Source organism: Rhynchophorus ferrugineus, unplaced genomic scaffold (genome assembly GCF_030347505.1).
Source record: "Rhynchophorus ferrugineus isolate W39M unplaced genomic scaffold, kcgeb_rfMv2 rfM5, whole genome shotgun sequence".
Classification (NCBI taxonomy): domain Eukaryota; kingdom Metazoa; phylum Arthropoda; class Insecta; order Coleoptera; family Curculionidae; genus Rhynchophorus; species Rhynchophorus ferrugineus.
In genome coordinates this window covers 16117961-16145362 of record NW_027472584.1, presented here as the reverse complement: position 1 = coordinate 16145362, position 27402 = coordinate 16117961, and the positions used below count along the sequence as shown (strand labels likewise).

The following is a 27402-nucleotide window of genomic DNA, read 5'->3' as shown; positions in this document are numbered from 1 at the left end:
TAATATATTGCCTATATACGAAAATATTAATAATAATTTTCTAATGTACCAAATTAATCCAAATAAAAGGTGTATATTTAGGAATACTGTTTATTTTGTATACAAATCATTTACATTACAAAGTACTGCAAATTCATTAAATTTGATACAATGTTCTTTTTCGAATAATACCAATATATCCAATAAAAGAATATACAATTATCAGTGCAGATAAAAAAAACAAATTAGTAGTAATCCTATCATAAGTATGATTAAAGTCATACATTTTTAATACCTCTGTGCCATTTTTAAAGCATGTTGTGCTACTGTTTCTCGTACAATTTCCTAAAAAAACATTGTCAATAATAACATCATCACTATTGTGATATTATGTGGTTTACCAATTTGATCAATATCAGCCCAATAAACTATACATATTGATTCAAAAGTTACATAAAAAGGTGATATGTACTTAACGACAGAAAACAATTTTGGTAATGTATTAATTTTTACCCATAAGCCCGATAAAACTAAACAAACTAATTGAAATGGTACTAGAAAGAGATTTATAGATTCTAAGCTGGAAAAGATAGCAGAAAGGCATAAACCTACAATATGAAATAAAATAAAATTACAATAAAATAAAAAGAATAAATTTACCTAGCGAACTTCCAGATAAACATGTCACGAATAGAATTAACATCATTTCTAGGAATATATCAATTTTTGTTAGAAATGGTAAAAATATGAAATATATTAATAAAAATCCTCCTGAATGAATCAGAGCAAATGGAATCTAAAAAAAATTATTAACATCAAATTTATACTAAATTATTTGTGTTTCATTCAACAATTTATTTCATTGAATTACTTATACAAGATATAATTTTAATATTACCCATAACAACATATGAGAGTTATTGAAGCAGTCATATTTTAATTTATTAAACCTAGTTAATAATAACGTGGGTTCTGGACGATGGACTTGGGTTATTGATGGGATATGGGATATTAATCTTTGTCCATTTATGAAATTTATGGACTGTGTAATGGCAATCGTAGAAGTCATATAAAAAATGCATTTGGTCTTACTCTGCCTGCTTACTAATATGCTATAATAACAGATCAATTGAAAAGTCCCCGGCCTACCATAGTAAAACACATTTTTTTAGTAAAATTTTTTTTTTATTCAACATAATTCCCTTCAAGCGTGATACACTGATATTCGATACCATTTTTGTAGTACGATGTTACTTGCTTCAAAATAGGCCTCAGTTTCGACGATCATCTCTTCATTCAACGAAAATTTCTACCCAGCGAGCATTCTTTTGAGATCTGAGAACAGGAAATAGTCAGATCTGGAGAATACGGTAGATGAGGAAGCAATTCGAAGCCCAATTCATGGATTTTTGCCATCGTTTTCATTGACTTGTGACACGGTGCATTGTCTTGGTGAAGCAGCACTTTCTTTTTCTTCAAATGCGGCCGTTTTTCGGCGATTTCGTCCTTCAAACGGCCCAATAACGTTATGTAATAGTCGCTGTTGATGGTCCTTTCTTTTTCAAGGTAGTCAATGAAAATTATTCCATGCGCATCCAAAATACAGACGCCATAACCTTACCAGCCGACTGTTGCGCTATCCCACGCGTGGAGCGGGTTCATCGTGTGCAGTCCACTCGGATGACTGTCGATTGGACTTCGGAGTGAAATGATGGAGCCATGTTTCATCCATTGTCACATATCGACGCAAAAACTCGGGTTTATTACAATTATTCGTAAATAATATGATGTAGACGTTCAGTTGGTATGTTTAGAGTGTCTGCTTTTTCATTCAATTTCAATTTAAGGTTATTCAAAATCTTTTTGGAGCGTCAACTGCGTTCACCGTCTTCGGTGCTCATTTCACCACGTATAAAATTAGCATACATATCCTTGATAGTTGATTTTCCTACTTCAGTGACCGATAACTCGGCATGAAGCCAAGTTTTTGCTTCAACTGTATTTTTACCCTTCAAAAAGCAACATTTTATCAACACGCGAAATTCCTTTTTACCCATTTTTTTACAATAACAAAAGTTGCTTCACTCAAAATGCTATAATCAAAAACTAATGATCCGACAACTGTCAAATGTATACACGCATCTTTTGAGGGTTGGGGTAAAAAACATATGGGACTTTTCCAATTGACCTGTTATAATTAACGTTGAATTATAGACTTGCCCACAAATGTGTTAACATTATATTGGAAAACAGTGAGAACATAAAAGTCCAATAAAACCCAAATTGGTTCTAATAACACTCAATAGTGATATGCTTGGAATGTCTAAATTATAACTAGTAACTAGTAATCATACTTACCAAAGATACAATCTTTGATAAATAATATGGCAGCGATGTGTATAAGGCCTTCTCTTGAACAAACACATCTATTTCTTGTGGAAATGTGTATAAATTCTGACACAGCTGGTGAAATATCAATTCTGAAACTACTAACAACAACACACCCTGTATATTTTGAACAGAACTAGCATCAGTTAGAGTAACTTTGGAATAAATAATTCCAATTATAACAGCTGCAATCTTTAAAACACAACACAATAACATTATAATTACTAGCATTATATATTGTTTACTGTCCTTACTTACCATGTTTACCAATAAGCCAGAATAATATTCTTTTATATTTCGACCTAATAAAATAAACACCCTCCAAATCAACCAATTTAATTCAAAAAAGAAACTTTTCTTGTTCTCTCTGAAACATTTTAAATACTAAATATTAATCAGTCAGTATAGCATTGTTGTTGTATATGGAAGCAGAAAAAATATCAATATATCGATATTTTCTGAAAAAAATATCGATATTTTTGGCCGATATATCAATATATCGATATTTTTTTAGCCGATATATCGACACTTCTTTAACGGATATGTTTCGATATTTTTTGAGAATAAAATAAATACAATTTTTAACAAACCTTTAAAATTGGTACTTAATTTTAAAACTCTCGTTATTCTTTAAGAGATGTTGAAAAAAAAATTTTTTAGGCTAATATTTCACTATTTTTATTTCTTCTTAAAAATATCGATATAATTCTTTTGTATATATCAATATTTTTTAAAGAAATCGAAAACAATATATCGATGTTTTTATATTATTTAAAAAAATATCGATATATCGAAATATCGATATTTTTTTCGGTGGCCAACACCTCTAGTTAGGTATTTTAAGAATGGATATGGTTACCTGTATTTTAATTGTATTCCATCATATTCGGCTTCAGAAAAATTAATTTTTACTTCGTAATGTTCTTTGTAATATTGAAGCATGCTATTGATTCTTTTTTCATCTATTTCTGACTTAATCGATATATTTTTAATATAAAAATCAGAAGGGTTATAAGAATGTGGACATATTATTTGTTGGCTAAAAGACGTAGTGATTGTTTAATGATTATACATAACTTCCTTTATAGTACATACGTTTCAAAAAATGATTTTGCATTGTCCGTCGTACCTTGGAAAATAATTTTACCATTCGAAGATAGCAGAATAATATTACTGAATAAATCAAATATTTGCGATGATGGTTGGTGTACTGTCATGAATATTAGTTTTCCTGTTTCTGTTAGACTTTCTAATGTTTTCACCATGGATATGGCATTGAAGCTATCAAGACCCGATGTTGGTTCGTCGCAAAATAGAATAAACGGATCTAGCAATAGCTAAGAAAATATTTTAGTACAATTTTTTTGACTGACAAATCATATAAAAGAAAAGTTTAAATAAAAGCAATGATAGAACGAAAATGCGGCTTCAACATAGGTCAGCATGTATCGACAATATAAATAACAGATCAATTGAAAAGTCCCCAGCCTGACACATAGATGGCGCTCCTAGAATTAAATCCACATGTTTTTTAGTTAGCCCTAATCCTCAAAAGATGCGTGTATAAATTTGACAGCTGTCGGATCATTAGTTTGTGAATTATAGCATTTCGAGTGAAGCAACTTTTGTTATTGTGAAAACAATGGATAAAAAGGAATTGCGCATGTTGATAAAATATTGCTTTTTGAAGGGAAAAAATACAGTTGAAGCAAAAAGTTGGCTTGATGTCGAGTTTCCGGACACTGCCCCAGGAAAATCAACCATCAAGGATTGGTATGCTAAGTTTAGACGTGGTGAAATGAGCACCGAAGACGGTGAATGCTGTGGACGCCCCAGTTGTTACCGACGGAAAATTTAAAAAATCCACACAAAATGATTTTGAATAACCGTAAATTGAAATTGAACGAAATAGCAGACACTCTAAAGTTATCAACTGAACGTTATATATATATGTACATCATATCATTCACGAATATTCGGATATGAGAAAGCTCTGTGCAAAGTGGATGCCGCGCGAGCTCACTTTTGACCAAAAACAACGACGAGTTGATGATTCGGAGCAGTGTTTGAAGATGATCAAGCGTAATAACCCCGAGTTTTTGCGTCGATATGTGACAATAGATGAAACACGCAACAGTCGGCCGGCAAGGTTAGGCGTCTGTATTTTGGGATGCCCATGGAATAATTTTCATTGACTACCTTGAAAAGGGAAGGACCATCAACAGCGACTATTACATAGCGTTATTGGACCGTTTGAAGGATGAAATCGCCGAAAAACGACCACATTTCAAGAAAAAGTAAGTGCTGCTTCACCAAGACAATGCACCGTCTCACAAGTCAGTGAAAACGATGGCAAGAATCCATGAATTGCTTCCTCATCCACCGTATTTTCCAGATCTGGCTCCCAGCGACTATTTCCTGCTCTCAGATCTCAAAAGAATGCTCGATGGGAAGAAATTTTCGTCGAATGAAGAGGCGATCGCCGAAACTGAGGCCTATTTTGAAGCAAAGGACAAATCGTACTACAAAAATGGTATCGAAAAGTTGGAGGGTCTCCATAATCAGTGTATCACCCTTGAGGGGAATTATGTTTAATTAATACAAAAAAAACTAATTTTGCCATAAAAATGTGTTTTACTATGGTAGGCCGGGGACTTTTCAATTGACCTGTAATAAAGCTAATTAAAACAAAATATAGTTTCTTGATAAAGGCAGCTACTAAATATATATTGACAAAGGTCATTCGCACGGCTAAACTTTAGGAAATAAAAAGAGATATATGGTTATTGAACATTAATTATTAGACTAACTAATTAGAAAAAATCTGTCATACAGTGTGTTGAAATATATTAAAGTGGATGCTAATTAACATGCAGTAAAATAAAAATATGACAGATATTTTCCATCAGAAACGCAAGTTGCCTATTCGTATTCTCTCCTAATAAGGATATACTGAGATTTGTCAGGCTGAGAGAAATAGGACCAGGAAGATCGTCCGGAGGAGTGATGATAGAAGTTAAAATAACCCATTTAAAATAAATGCAATACGATTTTGACCTTTTTCTAGGAGCACATTGAAAACAGATCTGATATTGTGAAAATTGAAAAAAAGTGCCATTGAGAAAGCATCAGCCGTAAAAACTTCGATAAATATTATAAATACAGGGAAGAATAAATACATTAAGATGAATGATGTATTTATTCATTAGGACGATGAACTGGGCAATGGGAATATAAAGATGTACATACAGAAACTCTATTTAGGTGCATATAGTAAGGATTTGGAAACCAACAAACATATAATTCTACATAATTAAATTGAAGCTGGCGTGACTATACACTTAGATAATTGAACGGATTATGATTGCATGATATGGACGGATGGTGGAATGAAAATTGTGTGAGAATGTCTGCAAAGATAATTTCGGGCTAAAATTATATTTATATGTAGATTTTGGAAAGATCTACCATAAGGTTCACAAGATCGAATAACATATCTATGCCAGTTACATAACATTCAATAGTAGCACATTCTATGCGAATACCAATTAAGAGATATGCTTCCAAAGTATGGGATTCATTTTTCAACATTCATCGAAATGCCCCGATTGTTATATCTTATAAAATTCCAAATCTGTTCATGTTAATTTTGCATTGCGGCGAAATAATAAAAACTTAATTATATCACTCAATGGATGCCCGATTCCTCAAGCAGAATCAGCTAAATACCTCGGAATCCATCCTGACGGTAAATTAAATTGGAAACATCTAGATAAAAAGCAATACACATTAGAAACAAAATAAAACAACTCTACTGGTTAGTCGGAAGATACTCTCAACTTGATCTAAAATCAAAGGTGTTGATCTATAATACAATTATAAAGCCAATGGACCTATGGGGTGCAAATATGGGGTTGCACTAAAAATTCAAATCAACTAGCCATACAACGCTGTTAAAACAAGTTTCTTCGATTGATTACCAATGCATATCGCTATGTAACCAACGAAGAACTGCACGATGACCTGGAAATCAAATGGATTTGCGAAGTTATCCAAGATTTCGCCTTGAAACACGAAAGAAGATTACTAAATCATACTAACGTGGAAGAAATACAACTACGGGACAGCGCGCAGGATGTCAGGAGATTGAAGCGAACAAAACCATACGAACTTATATAAAGTGTATACCTTTCACACTAGAGCTATAAGTTGTTATAATTTTATAATTGAGGAATACATGTTAATGTATTTTCTCGTACTCGTCTTGCTTTTGAATTAAACCAAGCACAGAGAAAAAGTAGTAATAAATGAATTGTAAATTAAGATTGTACTAAGCATATCTAATAAAAATGTTATAAGAAATATTTTATAAAACTGCAACAAACTGGCCAAACGAAATTTCGTGAAAACAACAAGGATACATGCATGAATATTATGACGCGTTAAAGCATGTAATATAAACATTGACATACATTCTTAGAATATGATCTTATCTATAGAAATTACAATTATTCAACTAGAAAATTAAGAACTTTAAACGCTTTGTTTAGTATATCTTCTTTATATCTTACATTAGAAGCGAGGGAGAGTTTCCTTTTCTCGCCACCTGACAAGTGCTTTATTTTTACATGCTTTGACTTTTCTAAACTGAGATTCTTCAACAATGTGCTGGCTTCCATATTACGCTGCTCAGAATGTTTCTTCAATGACATTGCTGCCTAATAATAAGTAGCTTGTACATCTATTCAAATATTTAGAATTTGGTATTACCATAAATCGTATATGTTCATGTAAAGTTAAGTTTTCAAAAAATACGTCATTCTGTTGTAGATATATTGAATTATGTCTTAATATGGCACCTGTTATAACGCGCCCGTTCATTTTAAGTATACCACCACCTATAAAATATTTAAGTGTTTTAATAATTTGATATTTAGAGATTTTTGTTGCGAACCTTTCATTTGTGCGGAAATGAGTTTAAGAAATGTCGTTTTACCACACCCACTGAAAACATAAATTGATATATAGACCTTTTATCTCAATTAACAGATAATAAAATTACCTCTCACCCATTATCGCTATAAGCGATCCAGAAAAGGCATTACCTGAAACTGAAAACAACAGAATAACTCTAAATTTTTGGTCTATGCACACTAACTCATACGATTCTATACATACCATTGTCAATGATAAGTCTCTGGCTTTTCTTCGGTTTCCAAAATACTCCCTCAACTCTATCCACAGAATAGGTTAGGTTTTCCCAGGTATATATAAAACTTGCCTTAAACAGATTTATATACAGTTTCAAACATTTGTTTTGTGGATAAATTCATTTAGAATATGTTAGGGATTTTCAACTATAAATAAGAGCTTTTCTATTAACTTGGTGTGAATGAATTTTGAAGGATTTGTAAGTTAAATGTCAATGTCAAAACCTTATCATTACTAAACATTACTTAAAAGACTAGATTGTATTTCGATATACGGAAGTGGTGATTTCGATGTAACACATGGGGCTGAAAAGTCCCGGGTGTAGCAAAGCAAACGCGTTTTTTTTTGGTTCAAAATTGGCTTTCTTCATCAATGTAATTTCCATTAAGAGCCCCACAATCATTCCAGTGCCGCTTTAACATTTCAATTCCAATTTTGTAGAACGATTTATCTTTTGCCTCAAAATATGCCTGTCACCAGTGCTGTCTACTTAGATGATCGTTTTGATTCCGGAGTGAGGTGATGGATCCATGTTTCATCTATTGTCACATATCGATGCAAAATTTCCAGTTTGTTACGTTTAAACATAACCAAACACTACTCAGAATCATCAACACGTTCTTGATTTTGGTCAACAGTGAGCAAACGCGGCACCCACTATGAACAGAGCTTGTTCATAGTCAAATGCTCATGCAATATAAAACCAACACGTTCTTTTAATATCTTTACGATGTTAGCTAACTCACGCAAATTCAAGATTTTTTTGGTGATTTCTGGTATTACCACCTGATTTGGACATCCACTACGTTTTGCATCATCGGTGTCTCTATGACAACATCTGAAATCAGCAAACCAACGTTTTATTTTTGTTTCTGATGGAGCGGAGTCCTTATAACACACTTCAAGCCATTGCTTCGCTTGAACAGTACTTTTTCCCATCAAGAAGCAGTGCAAAATTAAAACACGAAATTGTTTTTGATCCATTGTTTTGAAAACAATTAAAGTACTGCCACTCTTAGCACAATAACTCACAATCTTATGAGTAGAATATCATGAAATTTTTACTTCCTTTCTTTTGAAAACTAGAGTAATTTATGTGTTAGGCCCGGAACTTTTCAGCTTTTATGTTAGTAAGCAAACATTACTCTGACCAGCAGTGTCCCAATTTTAACACTTCAAAGATGGTGAATTGTAAGTTAAAATCGAATCATCAATTATCTAATCTATCTATCACAAATAAGATGAACAAAATTATTTATAAAAATATCTGGAATTATATTGTTTTTACATTCCAAAAGAATGGCATCATATTTTTAGTGCAACTACTAACAAAAAGAAAAAAAAGTGTTATATTCAAGATGAAGAAATATTTAAAAATTAAATTATATAATAAAATCATTTTTATAAACTATAAATTCGTTTTTCATTTCCGCAAACTTAGTATGGAACACAATAGTACATATAAAAAATCAAAACGTAACCATAAAAACGACTTAAAAGGTAATTGTTCCATATGATTCAATTCAAACGTATTTTATAATTCTTAAATATTGTACTTACCATGTTATTTTAAACCAAATTGTCTTGATATTTCAACCAGTTTCAAAACCATTTCGGTTAATCTGTCTTGAATTGTTTGGTATGTAAATAATGTGATAAGCTTATTTCGGTAACATGAAACTTAAATAACAACCTCTCAAACCCATGCACGTTATTAAAATGTACAAAATAATACATCCAATAAAATAAAACTATTGTTTAAAATCAGACAAGAATTTTATTAAGGTATATTTATTATTTCATTACAATTATGATAAAAACAAGATAAAATTACTCCAAGTGGTATTTCACAATTTGAATTTAAAATCTTTTTAAAAACGGTGGGAAAACGCATAAAAATATATCAGACATCAAATGAAAATTGTCAACAGGAACATTTGCTTCGACTGGATTGGGCATTTGCGTCATCAGCCAGCGAAAATTGTTCTCCACCTTTATTTTTGTTAATTACGGTATCTAATTCGAGAATCTATAAGGAAAGGGAATAATTTGGTTAAAATATTTTATTTAATGTATTAATGAAGCGCTTACCTTTTCGATTAAAACTTTGGCACATTCGTCGACATTTATGTTGTCTTTGGCTGAGGTTTCCATCCATGCAGTAAAACCATTGTTCTTACAATATTCGTCCATTTTAGCGGAATTTGTAATTAAACCCTCTTTTGGTTGATCACACTATAAAGAAAATTAAATTAAAAAAACATTTCTAATTCTTTTTTAACTGCTTTTATGTATATCGATCAGCTACATCTATTGGTGAAAATTCGAAGTATCAATAACTTAATTAAACCAACAGTTATGAAATGTATGAACATGTTTTGAAATTTCTATACATAAATTAACATATTTCCATTTGGTATTATCAAGTTATTTAATTTTGCTACCGAAACACATCATACACTACTAGAAACGTATGGTCATGTTACTCCGTCATATCCCATTTATCAGTCTTGGTTTCAACGATTTAGAAGTGATGATTTTGATATCAATGGCAAAGAATCGCTAGGAGGATCAAAACAGTTCAAAGATAATTAATTGCAAGACTTATTATTCGTAAACCCACTTCAAACTTGCGAAGAACTTTCAGACAGCTTAGAAGTTAACCAATCTACTGTTTCCGAGCGTTTTTTATATGAGATTGGAAAAATTCAAAAGGAGAGAAAATGGCTACCACACGAATTAATCGAAAATACCATTCTGAATCCCTTCCAAATCATGCTTTCATAACATGCCAGACAAAATGGACAGTTTTCGGTAGTATATTGTGACTGGCGATGAAAAGTGAATCTACTACGATAAATCCAATGGCACATCGACACGACGATCGAAGCGTAATATTCATAGTTATAAAGTCTTTTTTTGTTTGAGAATAATTATAAATATAGTCGGCTTGGTTGGCGCAGTGGTAAAGGCGACAGCACGGTCCACCTAATGTTGCGATAGTAGCGGGTTCGAATCCTGCTGGGGCATGGTCGTAAATACATGTTTCTGATTGTTTGATAACAATTCAATTGAAAAGTCTCCGTCCTGACACATGGATGGCGCTACTAGAATTAAATCCATATATATTTTTAGTTAGCCCTAAGCTTTAAAATACTCGTGTATAAATTTGACAGCTGTCGGATCATTAGTGATCCGTTGTAAGTTATAGTATTAGGAGTGAAATAACTTTTGTTATTGTGAAAATAATGGATGAAAAGGAATTTCGCGTGTTAAAGGAAAAAAATACAGTTTAAGTAAAAACTAGGCTTGATGCCTAGTTTCTGGACACTGCCTCAGGAAAATCAACCATCAAGGATTGGTATGCTAAGTTTAAACGTGGTGAAATGACCACCGAAGACGGTGAACGCACTGGACGCCCAAAAGAGGTTGTTACCAAAACATTAAAAAAATCCACAAAATGATTTTTTGAATGACCGTAATTGAAATTTAATGAAATAGCAGACACTCTAAAGATATTAACTGAAAGTGTACATCATATTATTCACAAATATTTGGGTATTAGAAAGCTCTGTGCAAAGTGGGTACCGCGCGAGCTCACTTTTGACCAAAAAACAACGACGAGTTGATGATTCGGAGCAGTTCTTGAAGATGATCAAGCGTAATAAACTCGAGTTTTTACGTCGATATGTGACAATGGATAAAACCATTTCATCCATCCATCATTTCATTCCGAAGTCCAATCGACAGTTATCCATGTGTACACGATGAACCCGCTCCAAAGCGTGGGAAAACCCAACAGACGGCTGGTAAGGTTATGGTGTCTGTATTTTAGGATGCGCATGGAATAATTTTCATTGTCTACCGTGAGAAAAGAAGGACCATCAATAGCGACTATTACATAACGTTATTGGACCGTTTGAAGAACGAAATCGCCGAAAAACGGCCGCATTTGAAGAAAAAGAAAGTGCTGCTTCATCATGACAATTCACTGTGTCAAAAATCCATGAATGGGGTTTCGAATTACTCCCTCATCCACCGTATTCTCCAGATCTAGCCCCCAGCGACCATTTCCTGTCCCCAGATCTCAAAAGAATACTCGCTGGGAAGAAATTTTCGTCGAATATAGAAGTAACCGATGAAACTGAGGTCTATTTTGAAGCCAACGACAAATCGTACTACAGAAATGGTATCGCCAAGTTGGAGGGTCGCTATAATCAGTGTTGAAGGGAATTATGTTGAATAAAAAAAACTAATTTTGCTAAAAAATATGTTTTACTATGGTAGGCCGGGGACTTTTCAATTAATCTCTTATTTGTGATCGTTCTAGGTAGGTCCAAGAGTGTAAAACCCGACAAGGAAAATTGATTCCAATCACGCCAGTAACCAGGCTGGGTAAGACCGGATCGGATGTCTTCTAGGATGATTTCGAAGTTACTCCCTGGCCAGTCGGTAGGCCAGACCTAATGCCAAGGACCGTGGTTCGGAGTCCACGTTAAGCAGTAATACACCCTTGTTGGTAAAAAGGAGACTTCAAAATAGATAATTAAAAAACAACTATAAATATAACATATTTTTAGCTCTATAGGTATTTTTCGGTTGTAAGTCAGTTGTCGTTGAGTGTGAAACCATTCGCATTACAAATTATCCTATAATCTCCATACCGTTCAGTATATTTTAATATCAAGGATGACTAATCCCAGCGATATAGATATGAGAGCCAAAACAAAATCGTTAATATAATAATGTTACCTACTTTATTTGCAAGTAAAATGCATGGAATTGGTGACCCATCTGGGAGCTGTGCCTTGGAATCAAGATCTGTCTTCCAATTGATTACAGATTCGAATGTTGTCCTTCTAGTAACATCAAAAACTATGAATGCTCCAACTGCTTCTTTGTAGTATACCCTTGTCATGTTACCATATCTTTCTTGTCCTGTATTATTATTAAACAATTATGACGTAACCACAGTGACGAAACAAATTCATTTATAAATGGAATCATAGAAAATTATATAACAAAGAAAAGAGTACAATAAAAATAATGAATAATGATCAAATAAAGCAATTAACTAATACTTGCTTCATTAAAAAATATTATTATAACCACCAAATAACAAACGTAAAGTAACAATGCTAATTCTCGATAAATATTTAAACAGAATCAGATTAAAATCAAATTTGCCAACGTGTATTACCAGTGAGTGAAAGTAACAATACACCTGATTAAATAATATTTGCTGTTTTACACTGTAAAATGTTATCAGGAACATTACAAATTAAATAAAGTATTTTTAGGCGCAAGAAAATAAAAACTATTTTTGAAATAATTAACTCATTTTAATAAATTTATAATTCAGTCCAGTATTCTAAATAGCCCAATTATTAAGGGTTTATAGAATATGTTTATAAATATATAGTATGATATATCTGGACGAGAGTTAATCTGACAAGCAACATTTTCATAAATTGTTGAACTGGGTAAAATTAAAGGACTTTTAATTAATAATAATAAAAGTAAAACTTATTAATACGAAAATATTGAATTATGTCTAATATTTTAAAATAAATAATTATTATTTTGTTAATAAGAGAAGAGTTTTTGTATTTCTATGAAAAGTTAAAATATATTTGTTATAACTCTAATATTACAGTTTACTTCAGCGTTTGCAACAATCAGTTTAATAAAAATATATAGTTATACATTTATGTTTTAAGAGGCTATATAAACGTTATTTATTTTCAATCAACAATCAATTTTACATTATATCAAAGCTTTGACCTGAATAATTAGTTAATAATTGAAACATATGTAAATGTATGATTTTCAAATGATTGTAGTGTTCACATAATAATATGATTTTTTGTACTGTATGAATCTCTGTACTCTGAAAATTAATTTCTTTAGTTTTTTAGTAAGAATTTAAAAGTCATTACATTACATTTCATTTGGCGAACATAAAATGATTTTTGATTAGAAATGAACTAATAATTAATAATTCGTAAAAAGAAACTGGTAATTATATTCGAAATGAATAATAATTGAAATAATTACCTGCTATGTCCCATAACTGAAGACGTATGACGGTATGTTCATCCCAATTAAGTACTTTTAAAGCAAAATCAACACCAATTGTTGCTCTATAATGTTGAGTAAAAAATCTATGAACGTATCGTTTGATAAGTGAAGTTTTACCAGTTCCCAAATCTCCTATAACCAATATTTTGTACAGGTGGTCTTTTGTTTTTGTTGAATTTGACTAAAACAAAAAAAAGTGATATTACCATATCAAAATACGACATTAAAAACCAGGATCGGTTATGTAACGCTCGCTTACACCTTCTCCATTCTCAACAGCCTCGGCAGCTTCAGATGCAGTACCCGTGGTTTCTGGTACTGCAGAAGAAACGGAGGCTTCTGGTTCCGGAGTAGCAAATGTTACAAAAGTTGCATGACCTTCAGGAATATCAGGAAGTCCTATAGTTTTAGGAACTTCAAGGTCTGCAGAAGTTATTTCGACAATTTCACCTGCAGCGACTGATTCGGTAAGATCGTCAGGTTCTGCTATTTCTACAGATTTGAGCGTTTCTACTGGTTGGGAGTTTTCGGATGCTTCAACAAACTCAACACTTTCAATCATTTCGGCTGATTCAACTTCATTCACTTCAGACATTTTTAAATTTTTTAAAATTATATTACAGAGACAACAAGGAGTACAACATAAATCGAACGATACTAAATCTAACACATTGCAAATGGGATATTTAAGGTATTTTTTAACCGAATTCTAAGAGAATAAGTTAGACTATTAAGACATCTAGAATACAATCTGATTCTAAAAGTTGTAGTATTCATTTAAAAAGCACAGTATTTATTGATACTATAATGTGTTATTTATTATTAATAATAATATGTTTTGTAGTAGAATAATTTGCATTAATTCCACTATTTAAGTAACCCTGGTAAATTTGTAACATCATTTACGGAAAAGAGAACATTCTAATTTATTTCTATTGATTTCTGAAACAAGATATCACATCCAATATCGATTTACTAAGCCTTGAAAAAATATTTTATTACAGTTCATACAAATACGAATAGGAATTGTGTATCTTAGAAAAATCTTAGAAGTTTAAAAACAGCTTTAATATAATATTAAATCTTATGGGTTATTACAGATACAAGCGTTGCTTTTCCGCTTTATATAACCTTCAATAAAAAACAACATTCTTTAACAATTTAATATTTTTATACGTACTCTGTGGTGAAATAAAGGAACCGCTAGGGCGTTGACGCAAAAGCAAATATCTTTAAAATCGATCTAATGTAATGGATTAAAATGAAATATGACTAAATCAAAATGTTCAAGATCACAATTCACTTCATAATTTTATAAATACGTTATTACTTTTATTAAATTATATAATATATAACCAAGAATATGTAATTTTCATATAAAATGCAAAATGTAGAAACAAAATGTTAGCACGTACAATTTAAAGATAATAATTGATAAAACTTATGTTGTAATTATTATTATATTACCATACCAATACTATACATGTTGGTTATATATATTATTTATTATGTAAAACGTAATTTAGTCTTAAATATAATATAATCTGATGATTTAACATTGTTGTCTAATACATTAAAGAATACAGTATTTCAAATAATGTACGTAACACAATACGAACTTGAGAAGAGAAAAATCATATTTGTATATAGTTAGAATTAATGATCGTAAATTCCTAATAAATGTATATAAATTTAATACGTATTATTAAGAAAGAAATCTTATTTAATAATATTAAATTGAACTATGTATATTTAAAGAGCAGATAATTAATTAATGGCGATTAATTAATTTTAAAAGCGAGTCTAATTATAATTGTATAAATAAAAAACTAAATATAAATATGACAAAAATTATTTCAAAATTCTCTCGGATATTTTTTGTTTAATTTATTTAAAAATAAATTTATTTAAAAGCAATTACCGATAATACTGCAGCTTCAAGCATCAGTTCTCCATAATCAGGCATTTTGGGTAAATTTTCTAGTGATCTGGTCCGTATAAGAGGGTTTGACAATTTAATACTACCACTATCAATCACTGGTAGGTTTGATATTATTTCAATTGACCCGGTCTGTTCAAAATGTCCTGCTGATGCCGATTTTGCGATGGTGCAATACCGTTCCACTGCCGTTCTTTTTTTATCGCCGTCTTTCCTCCAGATTTGTTTGTCCCTCGGTTTCTTTTCAGAATCAGTCTTTTTCATTCTCCTCAATTGAACCTTTTCGTGATCATTTTTCACGATTCTCGTCGTCTGATTCTTCTTTTCGGTTTTATCAGGCAAATCGCTCGTTTTTTTCATCTTACTACACCTTCAACTGCATTTTGAACTAATAAGATCACTTTATTGGTTTGAGACTGGATTCGTTTTAGGTTTCATGTGTCAAGTAATTAGTCGATGCAAAGGGAGAAGGGATAGGAAAACCTAAGCTGGACATCGATAGTTTAGATCCGGTGTGTGAAAATATAAAATATCATGTTATACGCGGTATGTTCAATTTTCTCACTCTTATTCCATTCCATTACAATAGATTTTGAGAAAGGTGTAACTTGTACTAAATAGAATACTTATTTAATAATTAGGTGCTTGCATGTAATGCGAATTTACATGAAAATGCAAAGTATCAACTTAATTTAACTGTTAATTGTAGTATTATAGTAGTATTGTTAACTTAATTCCATGGTGTTGATATTTCTTTACAGAACAACAGTTTTCCACTAATTGTAGTATTATTGGCTCTTTCGGTGTATACAGACGCTAATCATAAAACACTCAAAATTATAATTCATTACTTTTTTTTGCTAGATTTGGAAAAATCTGCTGCCAAAGCCTATCAAACACTTTTTGAAACATATGGTGATGTTACGCGGTCATATCTCAGGTGCCGGTTTTGGTGTCGGAAGATTTAAGGGTGGGGGGATAGGTACAAAAGCTTCAAAAATTCGTGTTTTTTGTTTCATAAATCGATAGTACAACTATTCAGAAATATACTCAGAAAAGATATATCAAAAAATTTCAAAATAAAATTCCAATTCAAATAAAAATTCAAAATAAAAGTGAGGATCCTCCGATCTAAGAGGTGAAGTGCGTGACGTATAACGGGGCGGCAAGGATTCTTTGTTTATCTTAACAATAGAGATTTTTAATATAAATGTGCAGAAGTATTAGTGACCCAGCAAGGATATTCACATTTTAAGAACAGTTCTAACTTAACTTTCATGGCGTGAGTTTCATTTATGTATTAAATGTATTCGTATCCGAAGAACGATCATGGTGGTTCATGCCGTAATATTAAACCTCGTAAAAGAACATCTTACGGAAATCGGTATACAAATCGGCAGTCAAATAACTGTAGTGTAAATGAAGAAAAAAAAGAGCAAGTGAAAGAAGAAGAAGAAGAAAGAAGAGAAAGAAGAAGAAAGTAAAAATGAAGAAAATGAAAGTGATTAAGAAAACTTTTGAAAATTTGTTAATAAACTCTTAAATACATGTACAATATGTTCTCTATAATTAATATAAATATAAATAAAATAAATTTATTCTTAATTGGCTAAAAAATCATAAAAATGACCTGAAATACGCCGTCCTACACCTATTTCCGCCCTTAAGGGATTATTTTCATGTCACTGACAAAGAACAAGTAGACCTTGGACCAAAAAAATTCGAAGACTTATTGGACGAAAATTGAGCTCAAACTCTCAAAGAACTTTCAGCATATGATGAATCAACACTTTCCGCACATTTACGGAAAATATTTAAAAAATGGTTATCACAAAAACGGACTGCAAATGTAATTTCGGTCCAATTCAACATCGCGTTATCATTGCTTGCCAGGCAAAAAAGGAAAGTTTTCTGTAGAGTTTTGTAACTAGCGATCAAACCATTACTGAAAATATCTACCGACATCAACTGAATAAACTGAACAATGTATTGCTGAAGAAAAAAATTTTTAAAGCGTTACCGAAATACATCAAGTGCTATTGGAAGTTTCTGTGGAATTTTTAAAAAAATTTGAATGATTTTGATACTATTGGCAAAGAACAAAATCATAATAGGAGAACGCAGAATTCTGGAGATATTGCTACTTCAACATTTCAACATGAAGCGACTTTTGGACAGATTCACGAGGCGTGACATCTTTTTTATCTGTGATTTCGAATTCTGTTTATAAGATAAAATATGTTTCACACATTATAAATAACATATATAAACTAGATCACTAAAAATGTGCTACCAACAACCACTATCATCAAAGTAAATGTTAAGACATTACAATCTAATCGTCAAATAATAAAACAAATTAAAGAGAAAATGTGTCAGATTGAATTATATTTTCATATTTACCTTTTTATAAATAAGCATGACTTTTAACGAAAAATGTTCCCTGTAGATTAAGATATTATAATTAGATTTCCATATTTCAAATTCATTATTCAGTAGAATTCAAAATGACTAATATATCTTTTTGTTGTTTATCTATTTAGGCTTATACGTTTCAATAATCAGAATCTATTTTTTTGTTTACTCTGAACTCTTGATCTATTTGATCAAGATTAATTGAGGAATTAATTTATATTTACTTTTTTATTATTCACGTCGTAAATTTTTTAAAATATGACATAAATATAGGCTGGAGTGCACACACATAATATAAGTGATATAATAATATAAATTAATTATTTAGAGATTTAGAGATTAATTAACTCTTAATGTAAAAATAAAAATATGTAGTATTTTACATAATTATATCATATTATATTTATAATGCATGTTTTTATATGACCACTTCATAAATAATTAAAAATATTAATAAATATTTAAGAATGTCTGCTTAATTAAGTTTATGTTGTAAATTTTACGAATCAAAAAAATTAAATATAAAATATATTCAGTGATTAATTAAAACTATAAAATGTAATAGTGGTCTTAAGAAATAGAAAAGAAAATATAATACATTTAATACATACAAAAAAGATCATATAATTTGAAATGATTAATTAATAAGAGGTTCAAGAATATTGATAAAAATTTAAAAATATTTTTCGTAATTTTAAGAAGAATATTTCATAAAAATACACTACTATATGACCAGAAATAAAATCAAACAAACATTCCCACTGTATTAAATAATTTTTTTCTTTAGATTAGATAATTTTCTTGAACATCAACATATTGACCATAAATGTTTTAATTCCACGTTGGATATTAAAGTTATTTTGAAATATCCTACATTCCAAAGAAAACATCTACACATGTATATTCGTATGGTAAAATAACAAATATGACTTCATTAATTATCAGTTATCATTAATTATTCCTATCACATTTGAATCAAAAATTCCAATCCTTTTTTAATACGAATAAATTATATTAATGAAATTTATACTACACGATAATAATTTCGACCACATAAATACATAAATTACCCTAATTTTTAATTTAGAAAATACAATTATATATACCGTCTCTTTTCTGTCGTTTATAAAGGTCTCATTATTTCCATTTGTATTTGTCTTCAAAGTTACATCAATATTTTTTGTCCTATCCGAAAACAAATATCTTTCCCTTCTTTTGGTTCTTTCACTACGAGTTCTTCGACTTTTTTTCTCTTCAAGCATTTTATCTTCTAATTAAATACACAACTAATGATATTTTATCATGTTCAAGTCAAATCTTTTAAATAGATATATTCGAAATACATTTTTATCATTAAATATTGCCAAATTTATGCTTTTAAAAAATCTATTACTAAATATTAATTTATATTTAAATAACGTTAATATTAATAATTTGTATTATTACTACAGTTTTACACATTTTATACTTTGTATATATATATATAAACGTCCTTTTTTCGATTCATTTTCAAAATATAGGTTATATGTAAGTATTAGATTTTTCTAAAAAATTGGCAACAATGTAATATATATATATATATATATATATATATATATATATATATATATATATATATATATATATAAAATAACATAGTAACTCACCATTTCAAGTTTTCTGTCTATTTGGCATATATCACTTATCAATAAATCCACTACACAAATAACTAAACTTAAATATGAAAAATATACTTCTTTAACTTATATTAGGTACAACAGTGTCTTCCTAGCATTGTTACTGATAAGACTTTCATAATTGATAAGAACTGTTTATTAAAAAGCTTTTCTTCATATACAACATAAATATATCGTTCTCCAATTCAATGTTTTTTGATTCAGAATGCTCTCAAAACTGACTAACGCGTTGCTTTATTTTTCTGTTTCAGTTTCAAGCCAGATACTTTCACTGTAATTTTGGTTCTTAGATAATAAGAATGTTACTTTTAAACTTTATTTCACCTAAACATTGTTAGCACTCTTGACCTTTATTATATGGGACCGCGATAATTGTTTAAAGCTATATTTATACATTTGTTATTATAGTATAGTAAGATTTTAAATTGTTATTGATTGTTTTACCTGTAATTTTACATCATGTTTAAAAATAATTTTATTGTTTTTAAAACACTAGGGAGCAACTCAGGTCAATTCTTATTTATATTATGTTAAATATAAATATACATCCATTATTCTACATAACATTTTCAATTAAAAAAATACACATTTAATTAGATTAATGATTACTTTATATTTACATCTAGCATAAAATTGTTTTAGTTTGCTCGTTGATAATTAAAACAATGTTATATTTGCATTTATTACCAATATTATACAGATTATTTAAGACTGTTTTACTGTTTTATGATGAGCATGAAAATAGATTATTTTATGAAGAAATTTTATTGTAAATTTATAAAATCATATGCTTTATGTTTAAGATACAATTGTAGGATGTTTATATCCTACTTTTCTAACAACTAAGTAACATAGGCAACTATTTATACCATTTTATTAAAGTTTGGTTAGATTTCCATTAATACCTTAATTTTTGTTTTACTATCCGTTTAAATTTAAAAAGTTTGGATCTTTATAAGTTTATAATTTTCATTAAAATATTATATTGTATTAATTTTTCAATAATTTAAAAAATGTTAAGTAAATCACGAGAAAACTCTAAAGGTTTTAAAACTCGTCAAACACCTTATACAAAAAGGTTTGTATATATATCTATAAATTTAACTATTTACTTGATTGGTATTTTTTAGCAATATAGTTTCTCTCGGAAAATCTACAATAACTATAGGAACTACAAAATATAAGGATACTAATGGTGGGTTTTTATTGGAAGACAAGCCTGAAGAAGATAATGTAAGATTTACACTTGTACTTACACATTGTATTATTTTCTATATTTTAGAAAGAACCGGTAATTGAAGATCCTCTTGTTGATCTAGAAAGACCTGAATGTGAGATATGTAATAAACCATTTGTGAAGTCTTGGCTTTTTGAAAAATTTGATTACAAATGTTGTGACAGTTGCAAGTAAGTAGAATTAAACAGTTTACATATCTATCAATATAAAAAAAATATTTTTTAGGGAGACTCAAGAGTACAAGCTTATTACAAAAACAGAAGCAAAACAAAAATATCTTCTTCAAGATTGTGACCTGGATAAAAGAGAACCTCTTTTAAAATTCATAAAACAAAAAAATCCACATAATGTGAGATGGGGAGATATGAAACTTTATTTAGAATATCAAGTCGAAAAAAGAGCTCTAGAAATATGGGAATGTTTAGAAAGAATTGAAGAAGAAAAAGAAATAAGAGAGGAGAAAAAAAGTTTAGCCAAAGCCAAGAAATATCATAAGCAGCTCAAAGAATTGAAAATGAGTATGCGTAGTAGCCTTTATGATAGAACTACTAGTACAAAACACATACATGAATTTGGACCTGAAAAATATAATGAAGAGGATGATACTTATACTAGATCTTGTGTAACGTGTCCATATTCAGAAACATTTGAAAAAATGTAAAGAATTTTATAATTAGAGAATGCATCATTTGTGTAAAATATTTTTAATTTAATATCTAATCTCATAATATACACAAATTTTTAAAACATACTAATCAGGTTTAAAAGTTTCCCTATGTATGTATATGTGCCGTGTACCAGAGATCTAAATGTTATTGTAGTGTTATGAAAAGTGTAATAGAATATGTTTTGTCATAAATAAGTATAAATTTTTTAGGCATATCAGATAGCAAATAATTACATGTATTTGTTAATATATCATTCGTATTTTAATTATTTTTAACTTACAGATGTAATATAATTGTCTTTCAATAATCCGACATATGTTACAGCAAAGCTGAACCTATTGGTTAAATAATTATACACAGCAATTATCAATTATATATTTTATTCTTAGAAAATAAACAGATTTTTAATTCAAGATATTACATATGTTATATGTTTATTGTGTGTCCTGAAAATAATTCTTTTTCTAAATAAGTTATTTTTAGGAATAATGTCCCTCAAGATAACTATATAAATAGTTCTAATTTTGTTTTGTTATTGCTTATAGTTTTCATTTGTCCAGTTTTATAAACCCATTAAAAGTGTGTAGGGTATTTTAAGTTTAGAGATACACTTTTTTAATATTGTCTATATATTTTTAAATCACAGTAATGCAATAAATTACAATTTATAATTCATTAGGAACTCCATACAACAATTTAATAATAGTATTTCAATTAAATACTATTTTGTTTTTAATACACCAGATAATCAAACCATATCTTTACAGGGTAGTAAATATCGATTTTTTGAAGGATCTAGAGCTTGCGATAGAACAGTTGTTGATCTGTTATGTCTTAAATGGCTTTTAACTAAATCTCCAGCTGTAAGGGCAGATAACAATGATAGTTCGCCTGCGAGAACTGTACCACAAACAATTTTGGCTAATTGAGCTGAATTAGCACCAGGTTGTTGAAGGTTGGCACCCTTCACTCCAAGAATATCTAAGCAAGCTCCTTGAGCTGGTAATATTGTCCCACCACCTACCGTTCCTATGAACGCAGTAATATTAGAACGTTTTTATTTTGATTTATTTTAAAATGTATTACCCAATTCAATACATGGCATGGTGCATGACATGTAAAGATCTTCTCCATTCAGACCCCATGGCTCCATCAAGGTCATGCAATTGCTGCTACCAACGTTCTGTGCGGGATCTTGTCCTGTAGCTATAAAGATTGCAGTCACTATATTAGCGGCATGAGCATTAAAACCCCCTATGCTTCCAGCGACAGCTGAACCGATTAGATTTTTTGAATTGTTGACATCAATTAATGCGTTAACATTAGTTTTTAGAACTTCCCCTATTATTTTCGCAGGTACTATTGCTTCACATACCACCGATTTACCACGACCTTCAATCCTACAAAGAAATACGTTTTCAAAACTATGTTTTATTTAAGTTATTATGACTACACTAGAATTAAGGTAATCCTTACCAATTTACTGCAGCAGGTTTTTTATCAGTACAAAAGTTTCCACTCAAACTCAATATTTCCATATCCTTAAAAACCTGTTGTACATATTTCAAAGAATATTCTGTTCCTTTTGATAGCATATTCATTCCCATAGCATCACCTGTGGTAGCAACAAACCTCATAAACAAATAACGACCAGCAATTTTTACAGATATTCTTTGGAGTCGGGCAAATCTACTACTTGAATCAAATTGTTCTTTAATTTTTTGGTAGTTGTCTTTATCCTGTACCCATCCCATCGCATCGCTAAAAAATAATCAATATTTAGTCCCGTTTATTTAAAAAGTCTTCGTTAAATTACCTCGCTCGTGTTATAGAAGGAAAACGTACAACTGGCCCTCTTGTCATTCCATCACCAACAACACTGCTCGTAACGCCATTTAATCTCAGAGCTCTACATCCCCTATTTGTACTTGCTACTAAACAACCTTCAGTGGTAGCCATTGGGATGTAAAGCTCTTTACCATCTAAGAATAGAGGCCCTGCATATCCAACAGGAACTGGCATGTATCCAATCACATTTTCACAACAAGCTCCCATTACCTAAAAACATTGTTTCTAAATTTTATACGAAAACTATAAATATATTTTTTAAAAATTAATTACACTTACACAAGCTAGGCGAGTACGTGATTAATACAACGGTATTTCTCAAATTAAAATAAAACTAATCTACTTAAGCCAAAACACTTATATACTAAACAAGTTCGTGTGGTTTGTTTCGCTTCAATCTTCTGATTTCCCGCGTGTTGTCCAGTAGCTGTATTGCTTGGGCGTTGCTGTGATTTAGCAAACTTATATAATGTTTTAAGGCGAAATCTTGGATCGCTTCGTGTATCCATTTGATTCCGAGGTCATCGTGCAGCTCTGCTTTGGTTATGTAGTGATAAGCTTTGGTAATTAATCGTAGAACTTTGTTTTGGGTGCATTGGATTACTAGTTGCTTTGATGTTTTAATGGAACCCCATAGGTTCAAATGGGCTTTATGAATGACTGATAAACCAATATTTTTGATTTTAGGTTAACTTGAGAGTATTTTCCGACTAACCAGTACAGTTGCTTGACTCTGAGTCTACTCTGCTCTGCATTTTGTCTAACATAATGTTTCCAGTTTAATCTACCATCGATATATATTTCGAGGTATTTAGCTGATTATACTTGAGAAATCGGGCATCCGTTAAGTGATGTAATTAGTCTTTGTCATTTTGCCGCAAAGCAAAATTAACATGAATGTATTTACCAGTCTCAAGTCCATTTGTAAATCTTGTTGAGCACTACTTGTACTTTTTCTACAGCCTTAGACAGAGCTACATCTTTTGCCATGATAGCTGTGACGCCAGGAAATGTTCCAAGTACTGTTTCTTTTGTTGTTGGGGTATTAGCAGTATAGAGCAGATATAGGAGTGATCCCATGACACTACCCTGTGGAACTCCAGCCGAAATAGGTTTAAGTGTTGAGAATGCCTCTTCATGGAAGGCTCTAAATTTTCTTTAAAGATATATGATTCCAACAGTCGACAGTAATTCCGGCGACGCAATTTGCTCATTTTGTAGATTAATCTCAAATGCCATACCCGGTCAAAAGCTTCTGAGACGTCCAGGAATATTGCAGGGCAGTATTTCCTTTCCTCGAATGCCATTTCAACAACCGCTGTTAATCTGTGCACTTTGTCGAATGTAGACTGGTGATTTCGAAATCCAAGCTGGAAATCTGGTATTTCTATAAATGGTTTAATACGTTTTAACAGCAGTTTCTCCAATAATTTTAGTTAAATCCAAGTTGTTCTGCCGGTTTGTCAGATTTTTTAAGCATAGTTATTCGAGCAACCTTAAGACATTCGGGAGCATGATTCAGAATCAAACAGGCATTGAATATATTTGTCAATATGATTATTGCTTTTCATGGCAGCTCTTTTAATAACCCAGGTGAAATTCCTGCTCCCGAAATTCTGTGGCAACTTCCATTGGATAAATCAGATTTACAGCTACATAGGATGATAAACAGGATTTATATCTATTGTAATATCTAAATGTACAGTGAATAATTCACCTTTTCATTTCGATTATTTTTAATAGACTGTACTATAATAGTTGGTCTTTTGAATCTCCGAGTTGGTTTACATAGCCAGTAATCTTTGTTTGCTTCTGGGCTTAATATGTTAAAGATGTCGATGAGTATTTGATCCCGTTTTTGACCGCTACCTAACCTCTGGCATATCTTGAATATGGAAAAGCCCTTATAATTGACCATTGGCTAGAGGAGAAGGTGATTGGTAATCTACCAAGTATGTTTCAAGTTAGTTAAAACTCACAATTCGCAATAATTTTTGAGATCAGGGTCGAGAAATCACTGGTTCACTTAACTGGTAATTAGAGTAAATAAATTAATTAGTGTAAATTGAAATATTTAATTATTCACAGGAAAGACTAGCTGAAATCGTTAGTTGTGAGCAACCGAGGCACAGAGTGAATGAGCTTGTTGCTCAATCAAAAGGGCTTCAACGGCAACCCACTAAGAGAGCTATCGAACAGGTGGCGCCTGTCTCAATAAAATCTCTCCTGTACAAAATGCTGGTTCGATCAATCGTTCTATACGGCACCAGTGTCTATCTAAAATACGTCTCACCTAGCCAGGCGGAACGTCTTCAAGTCTTTCAAAACAAAATTCTCAAGAGAATAATCAGTGCCCCCTGCTTCGTCAAGAACAATCAAATTCCTAGAGAAACAGACGTCTCCCAAGTTCACGATTTTATATCCGAGCTCTACTCGAACTTTTTCTCCACTCTTTTCTCTTTTTCACTTTTCACTTTTTCTCCCTCTCGGACAATAGATGTATTGCCGATATTTTAGGCCAATAACTCATTCGGCTCTTCGCGGCCTTATTCTATCATAGCCGACGCTACCCTTTCGTATTCTAACTCCAAGTTATCTCGACCTTTTCTCATCAGCTCTTGAAGCAGGATACTTTTGATTAGGGTCGCTGGATCAGCTGATAGGGTGGGGTATATCGGCTAGCCCAGAGGCAGTCTCCACATAACTAGTCCAACTGGTTTATTCCTGCGGGTCTCCTCGACCAGTTATCCGTCAGGATTCCCCTTACTGGTCTCAGGCAAAAAAAAACGAAGAGGTGGCAAACAAAGAAAGAATTAGCTAATTAATCTAGCTAGGTTTTTTCTCATTAACATAATTCACTCACATATTTTTCGAAGCAACTCTGTTATAAATAAACATGAAAATATTTTTTATAAAAATATAAATATTCTACTAACTATAAGAAGACTAAAAGACAGATAAACAACAAAAATAACATAAAAAATATACTATTAAATATTTAAAATCAATATACCTTGGAATAATCATAATTTTTATAGGGTAAATCAGCTAATATGCCTGGATGAACCAAAAATTCTTTTTCAACCATTTTTCTTCGAATACCAACTCCTCTCTCTGGGTCGTCTACAGCTTTTTCTATTTGATGGGGTGCGATATGTCTGTTTCTAATCAGCATCATTAATTCATCGTCACTGAGCGCCGTGGCGCCCAGATCGACATTCCTGTAAATCTTTAAGCATTCCTCCAATGTTCTACATAATCTCGGAATATCATCATCGGCGCCCTCTACATCTTCATATTTTATACTTGGCGATGTTTGTACTTCTTTATCCTCATATACTGGCCCTAAAATATATAAAATGCGATAAAAATAGGTTTCCTGCAATGGAAATCTGGAATTTACCATCAATTGTAAAATTTGATTCCGGCATTTTTTCGATGTTTTGTTTCTCACTTGAGTTAATTTCGTGGTCTTCAACGAACATAAACTTAATCACTATTGCTATTATTGAAATTAGTAATATGTCACCACCGTTGTTCAACCACCTGCAATTGATCGATAGACATAACAATCATTTTTTAAATATTCTAAGAAAATTATCTATAGTTATTTACGGTATATTAGAAAGATGCTGAAAAACAATATGAAGCTTTATGTAATCGTTAATAACGGCATGAGCTTTCGACAAATTCTGGATTGTATTAAAGATGGCATCGGTTCTTAAGACGGACAGGACATCTCTATCCAATGCGAACACAAATGGCAATGAGTAAGATTAACAAATCAACAAAGACCCAATGACAAGGCAAATGTCACACTATCATGTCGCATATGAATATCAAACAATACTTTTTGGTTCTGTTCTTAAAAATATATCGTACAAAACCAAAAATTAGTCTACGAATAATAGAATTAGAAGAAAAAACAAAATATCTTCGAAATAAATTTTAATATGGAAA

General features: G+C 31.0%; 4 protein-coding genes across 8 annotated transcripts in view; 1 reads left to right on the top strand and 3 right to left on the bottom strand.

Annotated features, from left to right (window-relative positions):
- Nucleotides 1-76: 76 nt before the first annotated feature.
- Nucleotides 77-9277, bottom strand: LOC143197285 (protein white). The gene is made up of 13 exons (XM_076405612.1): nucleotides 9139-9277; nucleotides 7546-7648; nucleotides 7430-7478; nucleotides 7322-7371; nucleotides 7138-7265; nucleotides 6939-7085; nucleotides 3463-3704; nucleotides 3227-3406; nucleotides 2626-2734; nucleotides 2338-2559; nucleotides 640-775; nucleotides 381-587; nucleotides 77-324 (listed from the first exon to the last, which is right to left on the bottom strand). Exons 1-13 carry the CDS (start codon nucleotides 9139-9141, stop codon nucleotides 137-139), a joined length of 1764 nt encoding a protein of 587 aa, XP_076261727.1. The 5' UTR covers nucleotides 9142-9277; the 3' UTR covers nucleotides 77-136.
- Nucleotides 9278-9335: 58 nt separating this feature from the next.
- Nucleotides 9336-19937, bottom strand: Rab32 (RAS oncogene family member Rab32). 4 transcript variants are annotated; one of them, XM_076405637.1, is made up of 5 exons: nucleotides 19660-19937; nucleotides 13636-13840; nucleotides 12335-12516; nucleotides 9670-9813; nucleotides 9336-9607 (listed from the first exon to the last, which is right to left on the bottom strand). In XM_076405637.1, exons 1-5 carry the CDS (start codon nucleotides 19660-19662, stop codon nucleotides 9503-9505), a joined length of 639 nt encoding a protein of 212 aa, XP_076261752.1. In that variant the 5' UTR covers nucleotides 19663-19937; the 3' UTR covers nucleotides 9336-9502. The 4 variants fall into 4 exon arrangements, with proteins under 4 accessions (XP_076261752.1, XP_076261751.1, XP_076261749.1 ...); XM_076405636.1 differs by lacking the exon at nucleotides 19660-19937 and adding an exon at nucleotides 19120-19290; XM_076405634.1 differs by lacking the exon at nucleotides 19660-19937 and adding an exon at nucleotides 15581-16010.
- A 636-nt stretch (nucleotides 19938-20573) lies between these two features.
- Nucleotides 20574-22266, top strand: Xpac (DNA repair protein complementing XP-A cells homolog Xpac). Its single transcript, XM_076405641.1, has 4 exons — nucleotides 20574-20767; nucleotides 20820-20922; nucleotides 20972-21096; nucleotides 21152-22266. The coding sequence occupies exons 1-4, from the start codon at nucleotides 20703-20705 to the stop codon at nucleotides 21585-21587; spliced, it is 729 nt and encodes a 242-aa protein (XP_076261756.1). The 5' UTR covers nucleotides 20574-20702; the 3' UTR covers nucleotides 21588-22266.
- Nucleotides 21958-27402, bottom strand: part of Hmgcr (HMG Coenzyme A reductase) — a 42307-nt gene continuing 36862 nt past the window's right edge. For both annotated transcript variants that reach the window (XM_076405603.1, XM_076405604.1), the window contains 6 exons: nucleotides 26846-26988; nucleotides 26456-26787; nucleotides 23411-23652; nucleotides 23071-23355; nucleotides 22681-22994; nucleotides 21958-22623 (listed from right to left, as the gene is read on the bottom strand). In XM_076405603.1, coding sequence (XP_076261718.1) covers nucleotides 22343-22623; nucleotides 22681-22994; nucleotides 23071-23355; nucleotides 23411-23652; nucleotides 26456-26787; nucleotides 26846-26988 — 1597 coding nt within the window. In that variant the 3' untranslated portion in view covers nucleotides 21958-22342. The remainder of the gene's footprint in view (nucleotides 22624-22680; nucleotides 22995-23070; nucleotides 23356-23410; nucleotides 23653-26455; nucleotides 26788-26845; nucleotides 26989-27402) is intronic.

Bases quoted from the DNA above. Each gene is read 5' to 3' on its own strand.
- LOC143197285 (XM_076405612.1), bottom strand. The intron at 776-2,337 runs GTAAGTATGATT...AATTTTTTTTAG, and splicing joins TATCAAAGATTGTATCTTTG to ATTCCATTTGCTCTGATTCA. The intron at 588-639 runs GTAAATTTATTC...TTCATATTGTAG, and splicing joins TTTATCTGGAAGTTCGCTAG to GTTTATGCCTTTCTGCTATC.
- Xpac (XM_076405641.1), top strand. From the start codon at position 20,703: ATGTTAAGTAAATCACGAGAAAACTCTAAAGGTTTTAAAACTCGTCAA. The intron at 20,923-20,971 runs GTAAGATTTACA...TCTATATTTTAG, and splicing joins ACAAGCCTGAAGAAGATAAT to AAAGAACCGGTAATTGAAGA. The intron at 21,097-21,151 runs GTAAGTAGAATT...AATATTTTTTAG, and splicing joins AAATGTTGTGACAGTTGCAA to GGAGACTCAAGAGTACAAGC.
- Rab32 (XM_076405634.1), bottom strand. From the start codon at position 15,958: ATGAAAAAAACGAGCGATTTGCCTGATAAAACCGAAAAGAAGAATCAG. The intron at 9,814-12,334 runs GTAGGTAACATT...TTTTCTTTATAG, and splicing joins GCATTTTACTTGCAAATAAA to TGTGATCAACCAAAAGAGGG. The intron at 9,608-9,669 runs GTAAGCGCTTCA...CTTTCCTTATAG, and splicing joins CCAAAGTTTTAATCGAAAAG to ATTCTCGAATTAGATACCGT.